Below are 23,946 nucleotides of genomic sequence, written 5' to 3'. Positions count from 1 at the left end.
GGAGTAGACTTGGCCCAGGCAAACAGGTGAAAGGTAAACAAAAGGCCCCCCGACGACGATGAAATGTCTAATAAAAATGTAAAGATTAGAAGTATAGATAAAATCAATACAGTAGAAAGTGATGAGAATATTTTCCAGGGATTTAAAGAGGGTTGGGGGGACACAACCCCCCCCCCCCCCCCCCCCCCACCCCCCCCCCCCCCCCCCCCGACTGACAAGACTAGAAGAGAAGGTCGATAAGATGATCGAGGACTTGGAGCGTAGGTTCGGTTATGTTAACAATATTATACGGAGAGTTGAAAAATTGGAAGAACTAGAGAAGGCGAACAAAAACTTAACTAAGGAAATTGAAGAATTAAAAAAACAGTTAAAAGAAGTAAAAGATGAGAATAAAGTCTTAAAGGAGAATAATAAGGAGAACAAGGAGGGTTGGAAAAAAATTCAAGAAAATAGCAAAGTTGCATTCACTGACATAATCAGACAGCAAATGAATGAACAAACTGAAAACTCAGTTATTAAAGTGATGAGACAGAAGGAGAATATAGTAAGAGACTTAGCAGACAAAAAGAAATGTATAATTATATTAGGAATGGAAGAGAAACATAACCCAGATAGAACCTCAAGAATCAAAGAGGAAAATGAAAAAGTAAGAAATTTACTAGAATTAGTTCAGGAAGATGAACCAGAAATAATGAAACAAATCAAAGAGAAATTCAGGCTCGGGAAATATAGTACAGACAAGACCAGACCAATTAAGATTAAATTCAGGTCACAAACTACGGCAGAGAATATCTTATCCAAAACAGGGAAACTAGCAACAAGTGAACAATATAAAAAGGTATGGATAAAAAGGGAAATGAATAAAGAGGAAAGAGAGGAAGAAAAACAGAAAAGACTTGAAGCAAAGGAAAAAAAACGAGATAAGAACGGAGTCAGAGAAAGAGAGATTCTATTGGAGAGTAGTGAATATGAAACTAAAGAAAGTCGACCTACAAGAGAAAAACAAAAGGGAAACAGAGAACACAATGGAAGTGGCAGAAAACTAAGAGTGTCTTACACAAATATAGATGGATTAATAACAGGATTGAATGAGCTGAATGATTATTTGAAAGAAAAAGAACCAGACATAATGGGAATTGTAGAAACAAAATTAAAAGGTCCACTACCACCCAACAGTGTAGGACATGATGCATATAATTATTGGATTAGAAACAGAGTGAAAAAGGAAGGGGGTGGAGTTATGTTCCTGACTAAGAAGGATATAAACGTGAAGTGTGTCACATATGGAAAGAATACAGTAGAGATGATAATGATGGAAGTAGAAGACAGAGATAAGAAGAACAGAAAGTTTGTGATAAATTATGTGCCCCCAAAAACAGCCTCATGGGAAGAGAGTGAACATAAAAGTATGTTAGAGGACACAAAGATAACATTAAACAAGATAATGGAAGAGGGAGGGAAAATAGTTATGATGGGCGACTTTAATTGCAAAGAAATCTGCTGGGAAGAAATGACAGTAAAGGGTGGAGACGGCTCATGGGGAAACGCTCTACTTGAGATGGTTACTGACCATACAATGACACAATGGATACAGGAGAACACTAGGTATAGAAATGAAGAAGAGCCATCGAGACTAGACCTAGTAATTACATCCGAACCTAGAATAGTGGACAAGATTGAATATAAAACACCAATAGGTAAAAGTGACCACATATTGATTGAACTGGAACTTAATGAAGAAAAATATAGGAAAAGAAATGAACAATATAGAAAAGGAAGAATGATGTATGAAAAAACAAACTTTGATAAAATAAGAGAATTCTTTCAACAAGAAAACTGGGAAGAAATATACAAAGAAGAAACAACAGTAGAAGAGAAATGGAATATTTTGACAAAAATTTACAAAAAAGGAGTGGAAAAGTATGTCCCAAGACACAAACAAGAAAAAGAATATGTAAAATGCTGGTACAACAAAAGTTGTAGGGAGTTAAAAGACAAAAGAGACAAAGCCTGGACCAGATGGAAAAAAGACAGAAGACCTGAAAAATGGAAAATATATACCTGTTATAGAAATGAATATGTACAAAAGTGCAGAGAGGAAAAGAGAAAATATGAAAAAGATATCATAGAAAAGTGTAAAGATCAACCAAAACTATTCTACAGATTTGTAAACAATAAACTGAAAAACAAACAAGACTTGGAGAAATTAAGACAGGAGGGAGTTGAATACACTGAGGAAATGGAAATGGCGGAAATTATGAACAAACATTTTAAATCAGAGTGTAAGGGAGAACATACAACCTGAAGAGAACGAATGGAAAGAGAAAGTCCCCCCTATGGAAGAAATAGAAGTATCAAAGAATGAAATATTAACACACTTGAGTAATCTTGATGTCAGAAAATCGCATGGACCAGATAAAATAGCAAACTGGATACTGAAAGAATGCAGGAATGAACTGGCAGACAAAATACATAGCATACTAAATAGTTCCTTGAAAGAAGGAAAAGTTCCAGAAGATTGGAAAAAAGCAAATATAGTACCTATATATAAAGGAGGAAATAAAGAAGAACCTACCAACTATAGACCAGTCTCCCTAACAAGTACAATAGCAAAAATTTGTGAAAGAATTATCAAAAGTAGATGGGTAAAATATTTAGAAAAAAACAACGTGTTAAATCCAAGGCAATTTGGATTCAGACAAGGACGATCATGCGTCACCAATTTAATATGTTTCTATTCAAGGCTAATAGATATAATACAAGAAAGAGATGGATGGGCGGACTGTGCATTTTTAGATCTAAAGAAAGCTTTTGACAAAGTACCACATAAGAAGTTGCTTAAGAAATTAGAAAATGAAGGAGGAATACAGGGCAAACTACTAAATTGGATGGAGGACTTTTTGCAAGAAAGAAAAATGAGAGTAGTGATAAGAAACCAGCACTCAAAATGGGATGAAGTAATAAGCGGTGTTCCGCAGGGAACAGTTCTGGCCCCAATAATGTTTGCTATATATATTAATGATATGGATGAAGGAATAGAAAGCTATATGATCTTCTTTGCAGATGATGCAAAACTACTGAAAAGAGTGAAAACTGAAGAAGATTGTGAATCACTACAGAGAGATCTAAATAAAGTACAAGAATGGAGTAGGAAGTGGGAGATGGAGTTCAATACAAAAAAGTGTAGTATAATGGAATTTGGAAAAAGCAAAAACAGAATAACAGGAGCATATAATTTGGGAGAAGAAGGAATAAGAAAAGTAGAAAATGAGAAGGACCTGGGAGTCATTGTTATGAATAATATGTCACCTGAGAAACATATAAATAAGATTTTTGGAGAAACTTATAATTTAATAAGAACAATCAAAGTTGCATTTACATACCTGGATGAAGAAATGGTGAGGAAAATCCTAATCACCCTGATAAGACCAAGATTGGAATATGCAGCAACGATATGGTCACCAAGTACAAAAAAATGTATAAAAAAAACTTGAAAGAATACAAAGAGCAATTACAAAACTGGCACCAACACTCTCAAAACTATCATATGAAGAGAGACTAGAAAAACTTGAACTACAGACACTAGAGCAAAGAAGAGAGAGAGGAGATTTGATAGCTATTTACAGAATCATGAAAGGCATAGAAATTACTGACAGAGAGAATCTGATAAAATGGGATGACAGAAATACTAGAGGACACGGAAAGAAAATAAAGAAAGACAGCTATAGAAGAGATTTGAAAAAGAACAGCTTTCCTCACAGAGTAATAGACAGTTGGAACAAGTTAGATGAGAAAGTGGTGTGTGCAAAAACAATACATGAATTTAAAAATTCGACTGACAAGACTAGAAGAGAAGGTCGATAAGATGATCGAGGACTTGGAGCGTAGGTTTGGTCATGTTAACAATATTATACGGAGGGTTGAAAAATTGGAAGAACTAGAGAAGGCGAACAAAAACTTAACTGATGAAATAGAAAACCTGAAAAGACAGTTAAAAAAAGTAAAGGTGGAGAATGAGGAATTGAAGAATAGTAAAGAAAACAGAGAGGGATGGAAGTCGATAAAAGAAAACAGTAAAGTTGCATTTACTGATATAATTAAACAGCAAATGAGAGAACAAACTGAAGACTCAGTTATTAAAGTGATGAGACAGAAGGAGAATATAGTAAGAGACTTAGCTGACAAAAAGAAATGTATAATTATATTAGGAATAGAAGAGAAACATAACCCAGATAGAACCTCAAGAACCAATGAGGAAAATGAAAAAGTAAGCAGTTTACTAAAATTAGTTCAGGAAGATGAACCAGAAATTATGAAGGAAATTGAGGAAAAATTCAAGCTCGGAAAGTATAGTAAAGATAAGACCAGACTAATTAAGATTAAATTCAGGTCACAAACGACGGCAGAGAATATCTTATCCAAAACAGGGAAACTAGCAACAAGTGAACAATATAAAAAGGTATGGATAAAAAGGGAAACGAATAAAGAGGAAAGAGAGGAAGAAAAGCAGAAAAGACTTGAAGCTAAGACAAAAAACGAGAACAGAACGGAGTCAGAGAAAGAGAGATTCTATTGGAGAGTAGTGAATATGAAACTAAGGCAGTTCGACATACAAGAGAAAAACATAAGGGAAACAGAGAACACAATGGAAGTGACAGAAAACTAAGAGTGTCTTACACAAATATAGATGGATTAATAACAGGATTGAATGAGCTGAATGATTATTTGAAAGAAAAAGAACCGGACATAATGGGAATTGTAGAAACAAAATTAAAAGGCCCACTACCACCCAACAGTGTAGGACATGATGCATATAATTATTGGATTAAAAACAGAGAGAAAAAGCAAAGGGGTGGAGTAATGTTCCTGACTAAGAAGGATATAAACGTGAAAGGTGTCATATATGGAAAGAATACAGTAGAGATGATTATGATAGAAGTGGAAGACAGAGATAAGAAGAGCAGAAAATTTGTGATAAATTATGTGCCTCCGAAAACAGCCTCATGGGAGGAGAGTAAACATAAAAGTATGTTAGAGGACACAAAGATAACATTAAATAAAATAATGGAAGATGGAGGAAGAATAGTTATAATGGGCGACTTTAATTGCAAAGAAATCTGCTGGGAAGAAATGACAGTAAAGGGTGGAGACGGCTCATGGGGGAAACGCTCTACTTGAGATGATTACTGACCATACAATGACACAATGGATACAGGAGAACACCAGGTATAGAAATGAAGAAGAACCATCGAGACTAGACTTATTAATTACATCTGAACCTAGAATAGTGGACAAGATTGAATATAAAACACCAATAGGTAAAAGTGACCACATATTGATTGAACTGGAACTTAATGAAGAAAAATATAGGAAAAGAAATGAGCAATATAGAAAAGGAAGAATGATGTATGAAAAAACAAACTTTGATAAAATAAGAGAATTCTTTCAACAAGAAAACTGGGAAGAAATATACAAAGAAGATAAATCTTATTTATTCACACAAGGGCGTGACACAGCACAACCACAGGATTCTACTCACGTCAAGGACGTGACAATGGCAGTAACACCGAAGTTATTACAACACTTCAAAATAATAGAAATTACGTAAGACTTACAAAAAAAAAAAAAAGTAAGACGACGTGTTATACAGTATAACACTTGAAAAGGGGGATTTATTTCAAATTGTTTTAAGCAAGTATTAAAAACATATCGCATGCGGAGAAAAATCGAAGATTTTCAACTTACGCCGTAAGATTTGAAAATAATAGAAATTACGTAAGATTTACGCAAAGACGTAAGACTTGACAGGTATGTACAACAAGCTATGCCAACATGTTTGAAGAAGACGCAGAAATCATGAGAAATGAAAAAAACGAGGACTGTAGACTATTGCAAAAAGATCTAGACACAATTTTTGCATGGAACCAAGGATGGGAAATGAATTTCGATACCAAAATGTACTGGAAATGGGCAACAGCTGCAAAAGACCAACTTTAAACTATTCTTTGGGAAGTGAACCCATTACAAAAGCAAAAGACAGCCTGGATTGTGGGGGAGACGTACAGACTGCTGCCGAAGATTAAAGTGGCATTTCACTCTATGGATGGCGAGATGGTGAAAAAACTCATCGAGACCCTAATCCACCCTAGACTGGAATACGTGTCAGCAATATGGTCCCCGCACAGAGTGAAGAATATAAGTAAGATCGAGAGAATACAAAGGACAGCAACCAAACTGGTCTCTAGCCTGGCAGAGAAACTACATGAGGAAAGACATGGTCTGCTAACCTTGAAAGATCGAAGACAAAGAGGTATTATTACAGTATTCAGGTCACAGGATGTGAAGAAATTCAGTTTTCCACATAGATGCATAAATACTTGGAACAGCTAGAAAATAGTGTTCCTAAGCTGGAACAATACACGAAACAAAAAAATCTAAATATGATAATTGGAAAACAAGTATATCAAGTTGGACCCGTACATGAATATGAGGGTAGGTATGAAAAAAAATGGAAAGTATATAGATTAAGTTGGACCTGTACATGAATATGAGGGCATGAAAAAAATTGGAAAATAGTAGACGGGACCCAATTAGGTAAATATGCACACGAACGCACACTACGACGACATAGTGGTAGCGTTAGGAACCGTTACTTCAGCGGCGGGCCGATTTCGATTCCCTTTTAGGGATGAAATAATTTCAGCACTGCTGCGCAGCTAGCCAGAACTCCTACTCTCGTGGGCGGGGAGTTGTGTGTGCAAAGTCATATCTTTACCCAAATATCGGGCTTATATGACCTCTCAATTCTCATCAGTGAGGGTAATAGCTGTCGATCACGAATCCAACACGTGACCAACATGGTGAATCACATACACATATGCCTGCGGATAACGCGCGCGCGCGCGCGTGTGTGTGTGTTGAATGTTGATGTGGAAAGGGCGTTAGTCGTCAGTAGCGATAAATGAAGATACGATAATTGGTGGTCTAAGCTCTGACCCCGCAATTGCCTGCGTCGCCTGGGAGGATAGGGAAATTAGTTACCCCCTTGCATGTTGGTAGGGATTGTGATATTCGTTTCTGTAAGCTTGAACCACAGAAACAGCCTCCTTGAAGAAGAGAAAGAATATATATATATATATATATATATATATATATATATATATATATATATATATGTATGTATGTGTGTGTGTGTGTATATATATATATATATATATATATATATATATATGTATGTGTGTGTATACACATATATATACATATATGATATATATATGTATATATCTATATATATATATATTCCTGTTAATATCAATCCTGTCCTTTTCTGTTGCATTTTTGGAGGGAGAATGGGCACGGGTGCAGGAATTTTCTCTGTTATATCAATCGCCCAAAATATGTGTAAGTTCTCCCCAAAAGTAGGATTGTCGTTCGCCGACAGCACGATTGCTCAACCATTCAGGCAACAGTAACTGAATATACAGTACACAAAGGTCTTGTCAGTGTCACCCCGCCTCAGTTTCCGCCAGCCGTTGAGAAGGGGACAATAGCTTTGGTGTCTGGTGGTCAACTTTCGGATGTGAGTGGGTCTTCCATATATGATAGAAAAACTGTGATAAATTTGTGTTGTGCGATTACCACCATATTTTTGAATCATTGAACCCCAAGTAAAAATATACAGATGAATAAACGAGGAGGAAAACACGTGTAATTCTTGCGGCTACTACAAATATCAATCCAGAATGCAGATAATGGACTAGTATATAATTTGACTTTTGAAGTTGGACGGCTCATGGGATATCCCGCGCTTATCAGTCGGCTTACCAGCAACTAAAGTGAGTTTATTTTTGTCGTTGTTTCGTTTTACTTCAATGTGGGTGCCATTGAGCTTGGTAGGATTGAACTTGCTGTCACTCCACCCTCACGTAACGAAGTGTATTCATCATTTGCACTACATCGTTGTGGTCTGCCTGTCAAAAAAAAAAAAAAAAAAAAAAAAGCATTGTACCTCATAACATGGCAGACGTGATGTGTCAAATATGAGACTACACGAGACTTTCATCCAATAGCTGTGCACTGTGAGAGTAATGAAATATTACAATATTCTATTTCAAACGAGGTAGATTTTATTTTATATATATATATTTATATATATATATATATATATATATATTTGCATACATATATACATACATTATATATGTATATATATATATATATTCATATATATATATATATATATATATATATATATATATATATATATATATATATATATATGCAGAGTCCACTAGGAAAAGGAAAAACACACGGAGTCCGAGCGCTTTCGTGATATATTCACATTATCAAGGAGTACAGAAAGATGAGAACAAAAAATGGAGTTACAGAGTATAAGTAGGACAAGAGAGACATTTACCCTCCTCTCCGAAGCCTGAAAGCTCAGGTTGGGTCACTCGGTGAGGTCGTGGAAACATATTATTATTACATTAACTTTTAAAATATGTACTATTTATATTACTGACAATATATGGATCTAATTTATATAATCCTAAACTATTATTAATGAGTTGGTCATAATTGCATTTGATAATTCCTGACTCTATGATATTTCTTTCTGTTATATTCTTACATTGTATAATTTTTGAAGCATTTTTCCAGTCAATAGGATGGTCAAATTCACAAACATGTTTAAAAAGTGCACTAGATTCTTGGCCCTTTTTTATGCTGTTTTTATGCTGTTTAATCCTAACCTCTAATTCTTTTCCTGTTTGACCTACATAATATTTGTCACATTTACTACAAGGTATTTTATATACACAGCCTGTAGAATTGTCAGGGGAATTCTTTATGAGAAGATTTTTTAGAGTTGTGTTGTTCTTGAAGGCTACATTTACATTGAAATTTTTAAGAATATTAGGAATCTCTATAAGATTTTCATTAAAAGGAAGTACAAGTAAATTCTTTTTCTCAAACTTTTGTTTTGGTTCCCCTTTGTAAAATGTCCTTTTTGCTTTTTTGAAACATTTGTCCAAAAAGAATTTGGGATATCTCAACTGTGTTCCGATGTCATAAATTTTGTTCATTTCGTCATCCACAAATTCTGGGCTGCAGATGCGCAGGCCACGAAGGAACATGGAAGAAAATGCTTACTGTTTAATTCTATTATGGTGGGCTGAATAGTAATGTATATACGCGTTGACATTGGTTGGTTTTCGGTGAATACTATATATAAATTTCTTATTGCATCTGTGAATGTTACAATCTAAGAAAGAAATGCATGAGTCTTTTTCAATTTCTATAGTGAATTTTATAGAAGGGACCAATTGATTTAATTTAGTAACAAAGGTATCAACATTTTCATTGTTAGGCCAAATACAGAGAATGTCGTCGACATACCGAAACCATTTGACCTTCTTGGGAAGTATGTTTGCTAAAAGCTTGGTCTCAAAAAATTCCATGTAGATGTTGCTCAGAACGGCTGATAGGGGATTTCCCATCGCCATCCCAAATTTCTGTTTATAAGAAAGACGACAATTTAATTAAGAAATTTATGTCCATTTCACCAAATTTACCTTATATGTATGGATTAATCAAAGTACACAAAGAAAACAACCCTGTTAGACCAATTATAAGTTCAATAGGATCAGCAGCATACAAACTGTCCAAATGGCTGGTGACTCTATTGAACCCAATCGTAGGAAAAATATCAAAAGCAAATGTCAAAAACAATATTGATCTTATTGATAAATTGAATAGACTTGAGATAGATTATGATTTTAAAATGATCAGCTATGATGTTACCTCGTTATTCACTCGAGTTCCAATTGATGACCTGCTTGAATTTCTAACGGAAGAATTACCACACCACAATCTTTCTTATGATACTAAAACCATTATTGACCTTATTGAGATGTGTATCAAAGACAGTAAATTTGAGTTTAATGGAAAATTTTATAAACAGAAATTTGGGATAGCGATGGGAAATCCCCTATCAGCCGTTCTGAGCAACATCTACATGGAATTTTTTGAGACCAAGCTTTTAGCAAACATACTTCCCAAGAAGGTCAAATGGTTTCGGTATGTCGACGACATTCTCTGTATTTGGCCTAACAATGAAAATGTTGATACCTTTGTTACTAAATTAAATCAATTGGTCCCTTCTATAAAATTCACTATAGAAATTGAAAAAGACTCATGCATTTCTTTCTTAGATTGTAACATTCACAGATGCAATAAGAAATTTAGATATAGTATTCACCGAAAACCAACCAATGTCAACGCGTATATACATTACTATTCAGCCCACCATAATAGAATTAAACAGTAAGCATTTTCTTCCATGTTCCTTCGTGGCCTGCGCATCTGCAGCCCAGAATTTGTGGATGACGAAATGAACAAAATTTATGACATCGGAACACAGTTGAGATATCCCAAATTCTTTTTGGACAAATGTTTCAAAAAAGCAAAAAGGACATTTTACAAAGGGGAACCAAAACAAAAGTTTGAGAAAAAGAATTTACTTGTACTTCCTTTTAATGAAAATCTTATAGAGATTCCTAATATTCTTAAAAATTTCAATGTAAATGTAGCCTTCAAGAACAACACAACTCTAAAAAATCTTCTCATAAAGAATTCCCCTGACAATTCTACAGGCTGTGTATATAAAATACCTTGTAGTAAATGTGACAAATATTATGTAGGTCAAACAGGAAAAGAATTAGAGGTTAGGATTAAACAGCATAAAAAAGGGCCAAGAATCTAGTGCACTTTTTAAACATGTTTGTGAATTTGACCATCCTATTGACTGGAAAAATGCTTCAAAAATTATACAATGTAAGAATATAACAGAAAGAAATATCATAGAGTCAGGAATTATCAAATGCAATTATGACCAACTCATTAATAATAGTTTAGGATTATATAAATTAGATCCATATATTGTCAGTAATATAAATAGTACATATTTTAAAAGTTAATGTAATAATAATATGTTTCCACGACCTCACCGAGTGACCCAACCTGAGCTTTCAGGCTTCGGAGAGGAGGGTAAATGTCTCTCTTGTCCTACTTATACTCTGTAACTCCATTTTTTGTTCTCATCTTTCTGTACTCCTTGATAATGTGAATATATCACGAAAGCGCTCGGACTCCGTGTGTTTTTCCTTTTCCTAGTGGACTCTGCATATTTGTGATTCGCGTGTGACTTGTGAAATTTGTGCATATATATATACACAAAAAACACAAACACACACACACACACACACGCACACACACACACACATACACACACACACACACACACACATATATATATATATATATATATATATATATATATATATATACATATATATATATATATATATATGGCGTAAGTGGAGTAAGAAACAGAAGTATTAGTCTGAGTTTATTCCTGACTAGTTTCGCAGGTATACCTGTGTTTCCTACTCCACTTACGTCAACCTGTCTGAATAACTCAACATATATATGTATATATATATATATATATATATATATACATTATATTATATAGAGATAGATATATATATATATATATATATATATATATATATATATATATATGTGTGTGTGTGTGTACGAAAAAAGCTGGAGTCCGGGAACCATAATGGTGGAAACGTAGAAAACACCAGACTCAGGAGTAGGTAATTTATTCCCGACGTTTCGAGTCCTGTCCGGGACTCGTCCTCAGGGGATACAATGGGATACAGTGAATTACATGGTCTTAATATACTAATAGCTACGCCCGCCGGGGGGGGGGGGGACGCGGTAACCTGTCATAGGGGGGGGGGAGAGAAGGCAGGCGCTATGATCTGGTTACCGCGTCCCCCCCCCCACCCCCGGCGGGCGTAGCTATTATTATATTAAGACCATGTAATTCACTGTATCCCATTGTATCCCCTGAGGACGAGTCCCGGACAGGACTCGAAACGTCGGGAATAAATTACCTACAGTACTCCTGAGTCTGGTGTTTTCTACGTTTCCACCATATATATATATATATATATATATATATATATATATATATATATATATATATATATATACATATATGTATATATATATATATATATATATATATATATATATATGCAGAAACCATAAGGAAATCAAAGAACGGTTTCTGCATGCTTACGCGTATATTGTGATTATTGTTGAATAAATATACATATATATGTATATATATATATATATATATATATATATATATATACATATATATATATATATATATATACATATATCAGCCATCTTGAGTCCACTCCTGAACAAAGGCCTCATAGCATTCCATGATTCACACGACCGCGCCAACTTCTGCCACGTCACTCCTGCAAACTTCTCAATCTCATCACCTTCTGTCTGGTCTTCCTCTTCCACGCTTCCCATCTCGCGGAGTAAACTCAGTAACACACCCGCTCTATCGCTCATCAATCGTTTGCACCAACTCACTTGTCCAACTCCACTTCTCTGTTACCGCCTGCACAATATCTTTCATTCTAGTATGCTCTCTTTCGGTCCCTCAGCGTTATTCCCATCATTGATCTCTTCATTTTCCTCTGTGGAGCCCCCTGCCCTGTTTCCATCGCCTTCAACAGCTTCCAAGTCCCAAACCCGTAGATCATTGCTGACATAATGCATTCATTTTTGTGTGTTTGCATGTTCATATTTTTTGGCATATATTACATTTCTATAACTCGCCAGCCCAATACATTGTACTAACTCCTCCTGTTTACAGCAGTCAGTACATTTTACCACCGATTCGTCCCACTGCATCCTCATTTATAGAGCTAAACTCTTCCCACCGAATCGTTCCACCATCCTCATTCATAAGAGGCAAAACTTCTACATCATCCTGGGTAAAGAGATATTTTTCCGTTCTCAATACCACCTAAGAGGCAATACGGTCTGTGTCTTTTTCTTTTATTATCAATTAGTTTATGAACGTGTCCAAACATCTTTCTGATTCGACTTACCGACCCTGTACACGCAGCCGCTCTACGCTCACTTCCAATACATCAAACATGTCCCCTCCTTCTGCTGACAACTCTTCGGAACACTCAACTGCTACTCAAAACACCATGACAACACAAAATCTTATCACCGTAGTCAAGGATGAGACCACATTACCTCTCTTTAACGGCAAGAACATTCCTGTACACAATTTCCTCTCTGAGGTTGAATCAGAGATAACACGAAGGAACATCACAGACGACAAAGGTAAAATATCCATTCTAACATCCAGAATAGACAAGAATAACACATTAGCTGGTGACGTCATTCAGTCTGATCTATTTGAGGAAACTAAATCTTATCATGATTTCGTAGAGCACTTTAAAAAGTCCTTTGCATCATTTGAGCCACTTGGATCACTTTCCCCCCTATACTCTTTGGCTAGAACTTACAATCATGGTCCACACCACACCAAAGAGAAAGCTGTCAAAATTGCTTCAACATTTAAGAGTGAACTCCGAGAAAGCCTAAAAAAATGAGACTAGGTCTCAGACATATTTCATTGGAACGCGTAGTCTCACTCATGGCATACTTTTAACTAATCCCACTTACACACAAATACACTCCAGAAAGTTCATACTATTCCATTCACACCAGGTATCACACTAGGCGAATTCTCGAGGAAATTCTCTGACACGGACAACACTATCACCCAGATCCAGAGCCAATCAGTACTCATTTACCTACCCACACAATAGCCAAGGTCACACGGTCCCCCTCACATAACACGAGGTCAAGACATACATCTCGCGCTCAACATTACTCACGCCAACGCTCTCCATCAAGAAAACAACTGGTTCGTTATACTGCCAGGACACATCGCAAACACTTGTTATCACAGAAACCCTTCACAACCAAACTGACACTGCGATTATCACGTTACATGTTTCCACACGAGTGGCCGTTGCCGTGTGCTATTAGCACGAAGACAACACAGACCAAACTCCGTAGATCACTCTCCCGCAATGCATTCAAGTAACACATCTCCTTTATGATTACAGAATACCAATATTCAGTGCACATCAGGGATAGTTACTCCATATTCAGACATATGCTTATCAACCCTACCTGTACATACGCTGGATATCCCAAACATGTTTTCCCATTCCTTAACATTCAATGCTACGTCTAGCAACACTAAAGTGACAATCTTTCTTGACATGGGTTCCCCAGTTAACATAATGTCAACACACAGTTTCCATAAATTCCCCACTACAACAAAACGTGCCACCATTTTGGAACCCCCCGACGTCAACCTTTGCAATGTAGATGGTGTATCATTCCCAATAATTGATAATTTTTCCCTAGACATCAGCTTCAAAGATGAGTGCCCATCCATTCCAGTACCGCATAAATAGCTGACGTTCACTTTCCTACTGATATCCTCATAGGTTCCACATAGATGAAGCAACATAACGTAGTCATTTACCCTGCTCAAAGTGGTACCATGCAAACCATTTCCTCCCTGCATTGCCACATTCACATGGCCGAGTAGGCACAGACTATGACCCCGCGTCAGTTGCTTGTACTCCCTCCCTTCAAATTCATTCCTCTTCATCACACGAGGATACAGCTGCTGCTAACACAATTTATTCCACCACCTTCATACAACAGAGTTCCGAGTGCTCAACACCTCCAATCCCTCCCCAGGACTATATTTCTACTTTACTGACAACTGTGGACATGCGTTACAAAGGTAATAGATGTACTACCTCCTCCCGCAAGTCTAAATCATCAAAAACCAAGACTAAACACCCATCAAATACAGTTTTTTTCACCGCCTGAGGAAACTTTCTTGCCCCTCATAGAGGAATTCAAAATCAAATTCAACCCAGTTTCAGAAGTGTTATCTACATTTAAACACACTCACGCAATGTTTATCAGCCCAAAGACGCTGTTCCCTTGTAAGTATACAAAGATACACATACGACTTTTTCAAGCACAAGACACCAATGTACTCTGTATGCCAGAAACTTGCCATATTAATGGCATTTCCCTCCTTTCAGCCATCAGCTCTATGTCAAAGGTCAGACTTGCATTTTAATTGCCAATGGCACTAACACACCCCTCCATCTCACAATTGGTACAAACATATGCGGTTTCGAAATATATCCCTCACGCATCAAAGTCATGGATGACCAATTTCCTACTTTTCAAGTTTGTACCACAATTTCCGACGTACCCACAGCACAGGAACCCATTGATGCATCACATTCTTGGGTGTCGACCGTCAGGCCCTGGTGTTTTATTAACTTTGAGTTTCTCTATACACCTTTTAATTTTTTCTTTTGTTATGCTTACCGTAGCAAGTTCCCCCTAGATTTTTCACATGTTTCAGTTTGAAGTTCACTTTGAGGTGTTTCAATCAGTTTGATTCTGACCAACATCATGCAATTTAAGTCAAATGAATGACGGATTCAGAGAAAAGCTGCTTTAAGAATTAATTAATTTTACATGTATTTATTTAGATACGTGATGGGGGGGGGCAAATGCAATCGCGTTATAATACCAAGTGACATGCCGGTTTGGTTCTTTTCAGGTAACTATGAAAATTCCTTAGACAGTTCTGCAGAATAGGAAGATATTTGGCAACCTTCAGTCCATTACTTTTTGAAAAGATTCAAATCTTCTGACTCTTCTTCTAGAAACAGCACACAAAGATGGGGAATTATATCTCTTCTTTATTTCGGCCCAAAGGTATGTGTATAGTAAAGTACTGTACGAGTAAATGGACAAATAATAAACATTGGTATTAAACACTTAGAAAGAAATAAGCGTACTTTTTTTTTCTTATTCTTTCAGTACAATAATTTCCTTTGTGTATTTTGTTATGGCAATTTATATAACACTCCGATCAATAAATAATGAGAAAATGTCAGGAGAGACACTATTTATTTTCATAAGCTTACAAAACTTTGTCTCCTTCAAAATAATTGCCTCTCGCATCTACACACTTCTGCATGCGTCTCTCCCAATCCTGGAAGACCTCCTCAAAGTCCTTTTTCAGTAGTCCCTTCAGGTAACTTTCCGATGCCTCTTTCAGCTCCTCTGTTGACTGGGATCTGGTTCCCCTGAGGCTGTCTTTCATGCGTGGGAACAGGAAGAAGTCGCAAGGGGCTAGGTCAGGGCTGTAGGGTGGGTGTTGTACCACTTTCATTCTCCTGTCGGCCATCCAGGTGGTCACCAGCGTTGACTTGTGGCATGGGGCATTGTCCTGGTGGAACCACTACTGACCACTCCTCCACTGCTGAGGCCTCTTCTTCCTCATCTTCTCCCTAAACCTTTTCAAAACAGTAAGATAATATTTCTTATTGACGATTTGACCCTGAGGAACCCATTCAACGTGAATGAGCCCCTGGGAGTCAAAGAAAGGAATGACCATGGCCTTCTCTTGCGACCTACTCATCTTTACCTTTTTGGGTCTGGGGGAGGTCGCGTGCTTCCACTGAGCACTCTGACGTTTGCTCTCAGGGTCATAGGTGAAGACCCATCTCTCGTCGTAAGTCACTACCTTATTCAGGAAACCCGAATCAGCCTCTTTCATTTCGAGAATATCAGTGCAACATTCCACACGAAACTGCCTCTGGTTGTCGGAGAGGATCTTTGGCACAAACTTGGCACAGACTTTGTGGAGCTTCAGATCTTCGGTCAAAACTGTACTGTGCCAATATTAATACCAACAGCTTCAGATATCATCCTCACAGATATTCGACGGTCTTGCATCACTAACCTTTGCACTTCCTCAACGTTTTCCTCCTTGCATGCACTTTTCGGTGCTCCAGATCTGGGTTCATCCTCAACCTGTTCATTTCCTTCAGAAAATCTGTTAAATCACCGTTAGAAACTTGCTTGGCTCATCTGTTCATCTCCATAGGCCTCCTTTAACATTTCATAAGCTTGTTTGGTTTTCTTAAGTTTAACACAAAATATGATGGCATAACGTTGCTCCATGTTTCCCTGCATCTTAACAAGTGTTCACAAATCGGCAAACCGAATCAAACTGGTTGCACCACGTTCACCGCTGCACTCAGACCTACAAATATAGAAAGTTGCCAGTTAGTCATTGTATATAGTATATGAAGTAGTATTTTGATCAAATCATATTTAATGTCTCGCCTGACATTTTCTCATTACTTATTGAACACACACACACACACACACACACACACACACACACACACACACACACACACACACACACACACACACACACACACACACACACATATATATCACAATTGATGGGTGAAATTCTGATAAATATAGGAACATCATAAGAGTCCCACTACCTATATATAAGTACAATTCCAGCCGAGGTCTGCAGAAGTAAGACTTCGAGATTAAAGGAAGGAGAGACAAAGATAAGGAGTACAAAGAGAGGGGTAGAGAAAACAATGCTGGAAACAATATTGAAAGACGGAAAAAGGGCTGGTTGAATGATGGGTGAGGAACATTGGGTTTAGAAAAGTTAGAGGGTGCGTGGAAAGGAAAATTTGCGATTTTTTTTTTTATTTGTGACTTTATGTACCTGGAGAAAGCTTATGACAGGGTATACAGGAAGGCACTGTGGGAGATATTGCAGATATATGGGATTGGGGGAAATATGTTAAAGGCAGTTAAGATATTTTACGAGAGGAGTGGAGTTTGTGTTAGGAAATAAACTCATCTGCTGGGATTCGAACTCCCGCCTGAGCGGCTTGCGTCTTACAAGACGAGAATCGTACCATCACGCTCGTCTTATAAGACGCAAGCCGCTCAGGCGGGAGTTCGAATCCCAGCAGTTGAGTTTATTTCCAAATGTCAATTGACACAAAGAAGTTTGTGTTACAAATGGGAATGGTAAGAGCGAGTGGTTTGAGATGAAGATCAGTGATGTGTCAAGTCGCCCCGGCTGTTCAATGTGTACATGGATGTGGTGTACGGGAGATAAGTATGAGGGTGATGGGCAGGGGGTTGGAGGTGGTTAGAGATAATGGAGGGAAGTGGAAGGTTAGTCAGTTGTTGTTTGTAGATGACACGCCGCATGCAGCGGTATCAAAAGAAGGTCTAAGGGAGTTAGTGACGGAGTTTGGGAAGGTATGGGATTCGAGAAAGTTGAGAGTAAATGTGGATAAAAGTAAGATGATGAGATGTATAAAGAAAGAGGGTGCCAGCAAGTTGGAAGTAAGTCTTAGATGAGAGGCTGGAGGTCGTTTGTGGAAATGGAGGAGTGAGGGTAGAGGTAAACTGTAGATTGAGGGAAGCAAGTAAATGTCTTGGGGGATTGAAAAGGGTCATGAGAAACAGGCATCTGGGAATGGATGCAAGAGCAGACTATATAAAAAGGTGATTGTACCTACGACACTGTATGTGGCGAAGACTGAATTTAAGAGAAGTAGGAAGAAGTTTAAATGTAGAAGAAATTAATTGTCTGAGAAGTATGGTAGGGGTAACAAGGTTGGATAGAGTGAGAAATGAGGAGGTGAGGAGGAGAGCGAAGGTAGAAAGGGAACTGGCAGATAGGACCGTTGAAAGATTATTGAGATTATTTGGGCACATGGAATGAATGAGTGAAGAAAGATTAATAATAAAAAAAAAAAAAAAGTGCGTAGAGCAGTGGGTGGAGTGAACTTGAGGGGACGACCAAAAATGAGATGGATGAATGGGATGAAAGGGGCTTTGAGCAAGAGGGTGTCTGCTTAGCAGGGAAGGGAGAAGGCAGGAGAAAGGTGTGAGTGGAGAATGGTTGTGGATAGATAATATTTTGACGCAGTCAAACACAGTACATTCACGGCAGGGCCGCTTTATTTATTCGGCGACCCTCCTACATCCCCTCATACGAAAAAAAAAAAAAAAAAGAGAAGTCGTGCAGACATTTCGTCAGGCTGCGTGAAAATGTCATCTACACACATTCATTCAACACTCATACTAATCCCGTGTTTTCTCTCTTTTTCTGTAAGACTAATGTTTGGAGGAGTTTGGTGAAGGAAGGAGTTTGAGTTTGATCTTGAAGTGCTTGTTTTATGATCTGAGTGTGAATATATATTTGTATTGTGTGGTGCAGGTGGTAGGTTATAATTGTTCGAGTATTATGTAGCTGGTGTATTTCTTATGTTCAGCTGATTGCGTTTATTTGATTAATGAAATGAGGGAGTGGGGTTGAGAGCTCTTGTGATTTTCTATGGGGATGATTTTTTTATGTAGGTGTTTTATTTAGGTGGTTTTTATTCATTTTGAAATATATATATATATATATATATATATATATATATATATATATGTATATATATATATATATATATACATAAAATGAGAGGACGGGGAGAAATTCCTTCGGGCTGCGTCAAATTTTGCTCACACGTACTACCTCCATCCGCCCATTCCACCTCATGCAATCACAACATCATCCATATACAACCACTCTCCATTCACCCCTGTCTTCTGTCCTCTCCCGTCCTTCCTCAACAGACATTCCCCTCTTCCCCAAAGCCCCCTTCACCCCATTCATCCACCTCATCCTAGGACGTCCTCTCATTTTATGCAATGGGGGGACGGAGAGGGGGGGGTCGCCGATTTAATGAAGCGGCCTTGCTGTGGATGTGCTGTGTCTTGCGACACTGCTTCTGACCCAGGGCAGTGGACAAGGTGCAGGGATGACCCGTCATTCAGGAGGTGCTAAGATAAGAGGGAGGGTGGAAGGGTGTGGAGTGTATTCAGGGATGGAATGGGTGGGAATGATTTTATGCCTTTTTCTTTTTGGCTACCCCCCTTGTAAGGGGGAAAAAGCCTTGGTATATGTATGTATGTATGTATGTATAAACAGTATATGCACATATCAATGCTGTTTCTATTTTGCCTTTCAGTTACACAAAAAAGATTCTTGCCAGGTGGAGTAATTGAAGAGGAATCTCTAGGTAAAGTTGACGTTTTTATATATTCTTTTTCTTACCTCTGAATAACTCCGTAATTTCTCTACAGTTTCAACCTTATTAGTGTCTTGACACTGTGGCACTCTGGCTTCAGTTTTACGTCATATTATGTGGACCTATGTTCAGATCCATTAGCTATCAATGACTGCTACCTGCTTTGGTACCTGAAGCATACTGGACAAAGGTGACGACTTTACTTGCATCTAAGTTCCCCTTGGAGAAATTTTTCACCTCATCATGGGTGAGGCGCAGTAAATATATTTTACTTTAGCAAACGCAGCATGACTTTCATAATCTGCCCAAGGTGAAATTTAGCCTGAATGGAGGTCTTAACTGATCTAGTTCTAGACTTTCTTTAGGCCATAATCTATTTTAGAGTTAACTAAGATTGGTGACACAATAAATGGACGATTATTTGAAATGGTTGGTGTGTTAGTGTTAGCTGGACTATTTGATGCGTCCGTATTTATTCACTTTCAGTTTTGATCAAATTTTCACCAAATATATGTTTTCTGGAATAGATATTATAATTCCCACGTATTAAAAATAACTACACGGACATATATGTCTATATCTATTCAGATATAATAATAATTATAACAATTGTAATAATGATAATAATAATTTTAACAATAAAGATAATGACTATAGTAATGATGATGATAGTGATGATGACGATGACGATGATGATGATGATGATGATGATGATGATAATAATAATAATAATAATAATAATAATAATAATAATAATAATAATAATAATAATAATAATAATAATAATAATAATAATAATAATAATAATAATAATAATAGTAATAATAATAATAATAATAATAATAATAATAATAATAATAATAATAATAATAATAATAATAATAATAATAATAATAATAATAATAATAATAATAATGATAATAGTAATAATAATAATATAATAATACATACATACATATACCAAGGCTTTTTCCCCCTTTCAAGGGAGGTAGCCTAAAAGGGAAAGGCACAAAATCACAAAATCATAAAGATAATAATAATAATAATAATAATAATAATAGTAATAATAATAATAATAATAATAATAATAACAATAATAATAATAATAATAATAATAATAATAATAATAATAATAATAATAATAATAATAATAATAATAATAATAATAATAATAATAATAATAATGATAATAATTAAAATAATAATAACAATGTATTGTGTAGGGTATCTTTTGTGCCATATTTGTGTTTATATATATATATATATATATATATATATATATATATATATATATATATACATATATATATATATATATATGTATATATATATATTATATATGTATGTATGTATATATTCAACCACAATGCACTTTAATTCTAAGCCATGAACATCGCGAAACCGAATGGGGGCCGACATGCAGAAATTGAAATGCGGTACTGTCGAGGACTCGAATTCAGCAATCACATGACAAGTGCCGTAGTAACTTACCAACTACGCTATCAAGAGAGAGATAAGTTGATCGCAACTTTTCTTATATATTTGTATGCTCGAGTTACACATACATGAAATTTTGCGTTCAATCTATCTCCACTACGATAGTACAATTGGAAGTATACAAACGCGGGAAAGTATTTGTATGGGTCCCAGTGGTTAGAGATACATTTTAACAACCACAATGCACTTTAATTCTAAGCCATCAACACCGGGAGACCGAATGGAGGCCGACATGCAGAAATTGAAATGCGGTATGTAACTCGAGCATACAAATATATAAGAAAAGTTGCGCTCAACTCACTTATATCTCTCTTGATAGCGTAGTTGGTAAGTTACTACGGCACTTTCCTTTTCACCACTATCTTTGTTACGTACTATTGTCACTCACAACTTTATTCGGTAGGTCCTGTGCCTCCGATCTTCAGACTTAGTCAAGTTCCAGACTGTAAGTTCCACTTGGTATAGGATATAGGGCATCACCTAGTTTCTTTTAGTATTATTGTATGTACAGGAGAATTATAAAAAAAATCTTCTGTATCTTTCTTGAGTTACTTCTTATGAAACGTGTTACTCTGAGGTACACTCTATGAATCCATCGAGAACACATGTTTTAGGTCCTAGGTAAATTTTGATGTGACGTTGTGATTTCTTTAGTCCAATGATCTTTAACTTTATATTTAAGATCCTCCCCAAAGGGAATGGTTTTACGAGTACAATCGTGAACCAATTGGATTTTCTCCTCCACCATTTCCCCAGTCAGATTCGTTGTCACAAGTATATATGCAATACTGTTTACTTAAGCCACCTCGAATCTCTGCATAACTCACTTAGGTTACAAAATTCTACGTCAGCAAAATGCTTCCGGTCAATGTTTATAAATATAATGCTGAGAGCGAACTGAGAGCGCACCTCACTCGCCTACGAAGTGTGCTGTTTACAAATACCCAAACCATAAAAATACAACCCTCACCATCTACTCCACTTTCTACCTATTTCTTCACCAGTCTCTTACAGGATTAATCCTATTATTATTGTTGTATTTAAACACCACGTATCTCAGTCATTGCCCAGGTACTGGCAGGGTTATACGAATGTAGATTTCGCGCAGGATATAGGTACGGCAGCCGTCTCCGATTATTCATGGCTAGGAGTGCGGCAGTGCTCTGACCATGTGCAAATGCAACGTCACCGTTTATGTCACTGCCGTATTCATAGCCGATCATAACAGCGAATATGGCATTGTATCAATTGTGCCGTATACCAAACCTAACCAAACCAAATCTAACCAAACCAAACCAAACCTAACCTTACCAAACCTAACCTACCTAACCAAACCTATCTAATCAAACCTAACCTAACCCTCCATACAGCTGACAATAATGCTCTTGTTCATATATTTGAACTACATTTTGCAACTCTTCAAACGAAATGGATTTGGAATTCACTTCAAATTTTACCTGGAGCGGCTCATCGGCTTCAGCTATTTTTGATTCCTAACTTGAGGTGGGCGGAGCAGCGGAAGTGGAACTCAGTTCGATAATGCGCAGAAGTGTGCCGTACTTTTGGCCAATTCGTTTAAAGTTTGACTTGTTTAAACAATTGAGTAATTGATAAAAACGACATGTGATTACATATTTGTTGGAAGTCTTCTCATTGTTTCAATACTGCTAATTTTGAAGGTGTGATCGTAAAAGAGCTTTTTTTTTTTTATAATATACATGATTAAGAGTAATGTTTTATTTGTGTGAATGATGCCCATTATGAGGGCATGCCGAAATAATTACTCGAGTTATGCAATATTTGGCCATTAGAGTTACCGAATAGAGGTCAAATTTGCTATGTATCCTAGCCTGACCTATCTCTTAGGACCTTAGGGCATTTGGGGTTTGTACTTCTAGACTACCACAATCTCCCCGGACTGCAAGAACCCTAGCTGGGAACTGTACTCCCAGACGCCCCCTCCCCCCACATAAACCATTATAGTTTATTAGCAATTGAATCTTCTGGTTAATAGTAAATTTTGTACTGCATAAAAACTTAAAGATTAGCAAATGTAATCTATTATACTCGAGTATCGTAATGTAACATAATCTAACGCAACTTGGTCATGATATGAGGTTTGGGGTTGATTTTACATTTTCAGCAATAGCGACGGTGGTACCAGATTGTATAATTGATGAAGAGGACTTACTATGCGGACCCGTGAGAGCTTAAGTCCCAAAGTTAATAGACTGGACTAGACTACTATGCGGAGGGGAGGAAATTCAAATTCACGTGGACGAATCACTTTGAGTATATTAGAGGTTGGTGTTTCAGGGACGTTGGTACTATTTGACGCGGCTGGGTTTTGGACTGAGCATCGCAACCTTGGTTATGAAGAAGGCCCTGAATACTGCCCTGCGCTGGGACGAGAATATCAATAGGGCGTCTTCTGCATACTTGGATGACATCCTGGTGGATGAGAGTTGCACTTGCGGTCAAAGTTCAGAACCATCTCAGGCGTCATGGTCTTGTCTGC

General features: G+C 36.9%; 1 protein-coding gene across 3 annotated transcripts in view; it reads left to right on the top strand.

Annotated features, from left to right (window-relative positions):
* The first annotated feature begins 7,470 nt into the window (after positions 1-7,470).
* The window catches only part of LOC143040245 (tyrosine-protein kinase Fyn-like), a 101,478-nt gene continuing 85,002 nt past the window's right edge, over positions 7,471-23,946 (top strand). Inside the window, exons 1-3 of one of the 3 annotated variants that reach the window (XM_076210981.1) lie at positions 7,471-7,835; positions 15,569-15,726; positions 19,872-19,922. In XM_076210981.1, the coding sequence (XP_076067096.1) occupies positions 15,690-15,726; positions 19,872-19,922 (88 nt within the window). In that variant the 5' untranslated portion in view covers positions 7,471-7,835; positions 15,569-15,689. The remainder of the gene's footprint in view (positions 7,836-15,568; positions 15,727-19,871; positions 19,923-23,946) is intronic. The other 2 variants (XM_076210982.1, XM_076210983.1) reach the window with 2 other exon arrangements.

This window comes from Oratosquilla oratoria, chromosome 28, assembly GCF_046742065.1.
Source record: "Oratosquilla oratoria isolate Oo_2021 chromosome 28, ASM4674206v1, whole genome shotgun sequence".
In the NCBI taxonomy this organism is placed as follows: Eukaryota; Metazoa; Arthropoda; class Malacostraca; order Stomatopoda; family Squillidae; genus Oratosquilla; species Oratosquilla oratoria.
The sequence above is the reverse complement of the archived record's forward strand: the minus strand, read 5'-3'. Positions and strand labels throughout refer to the sequence as shown.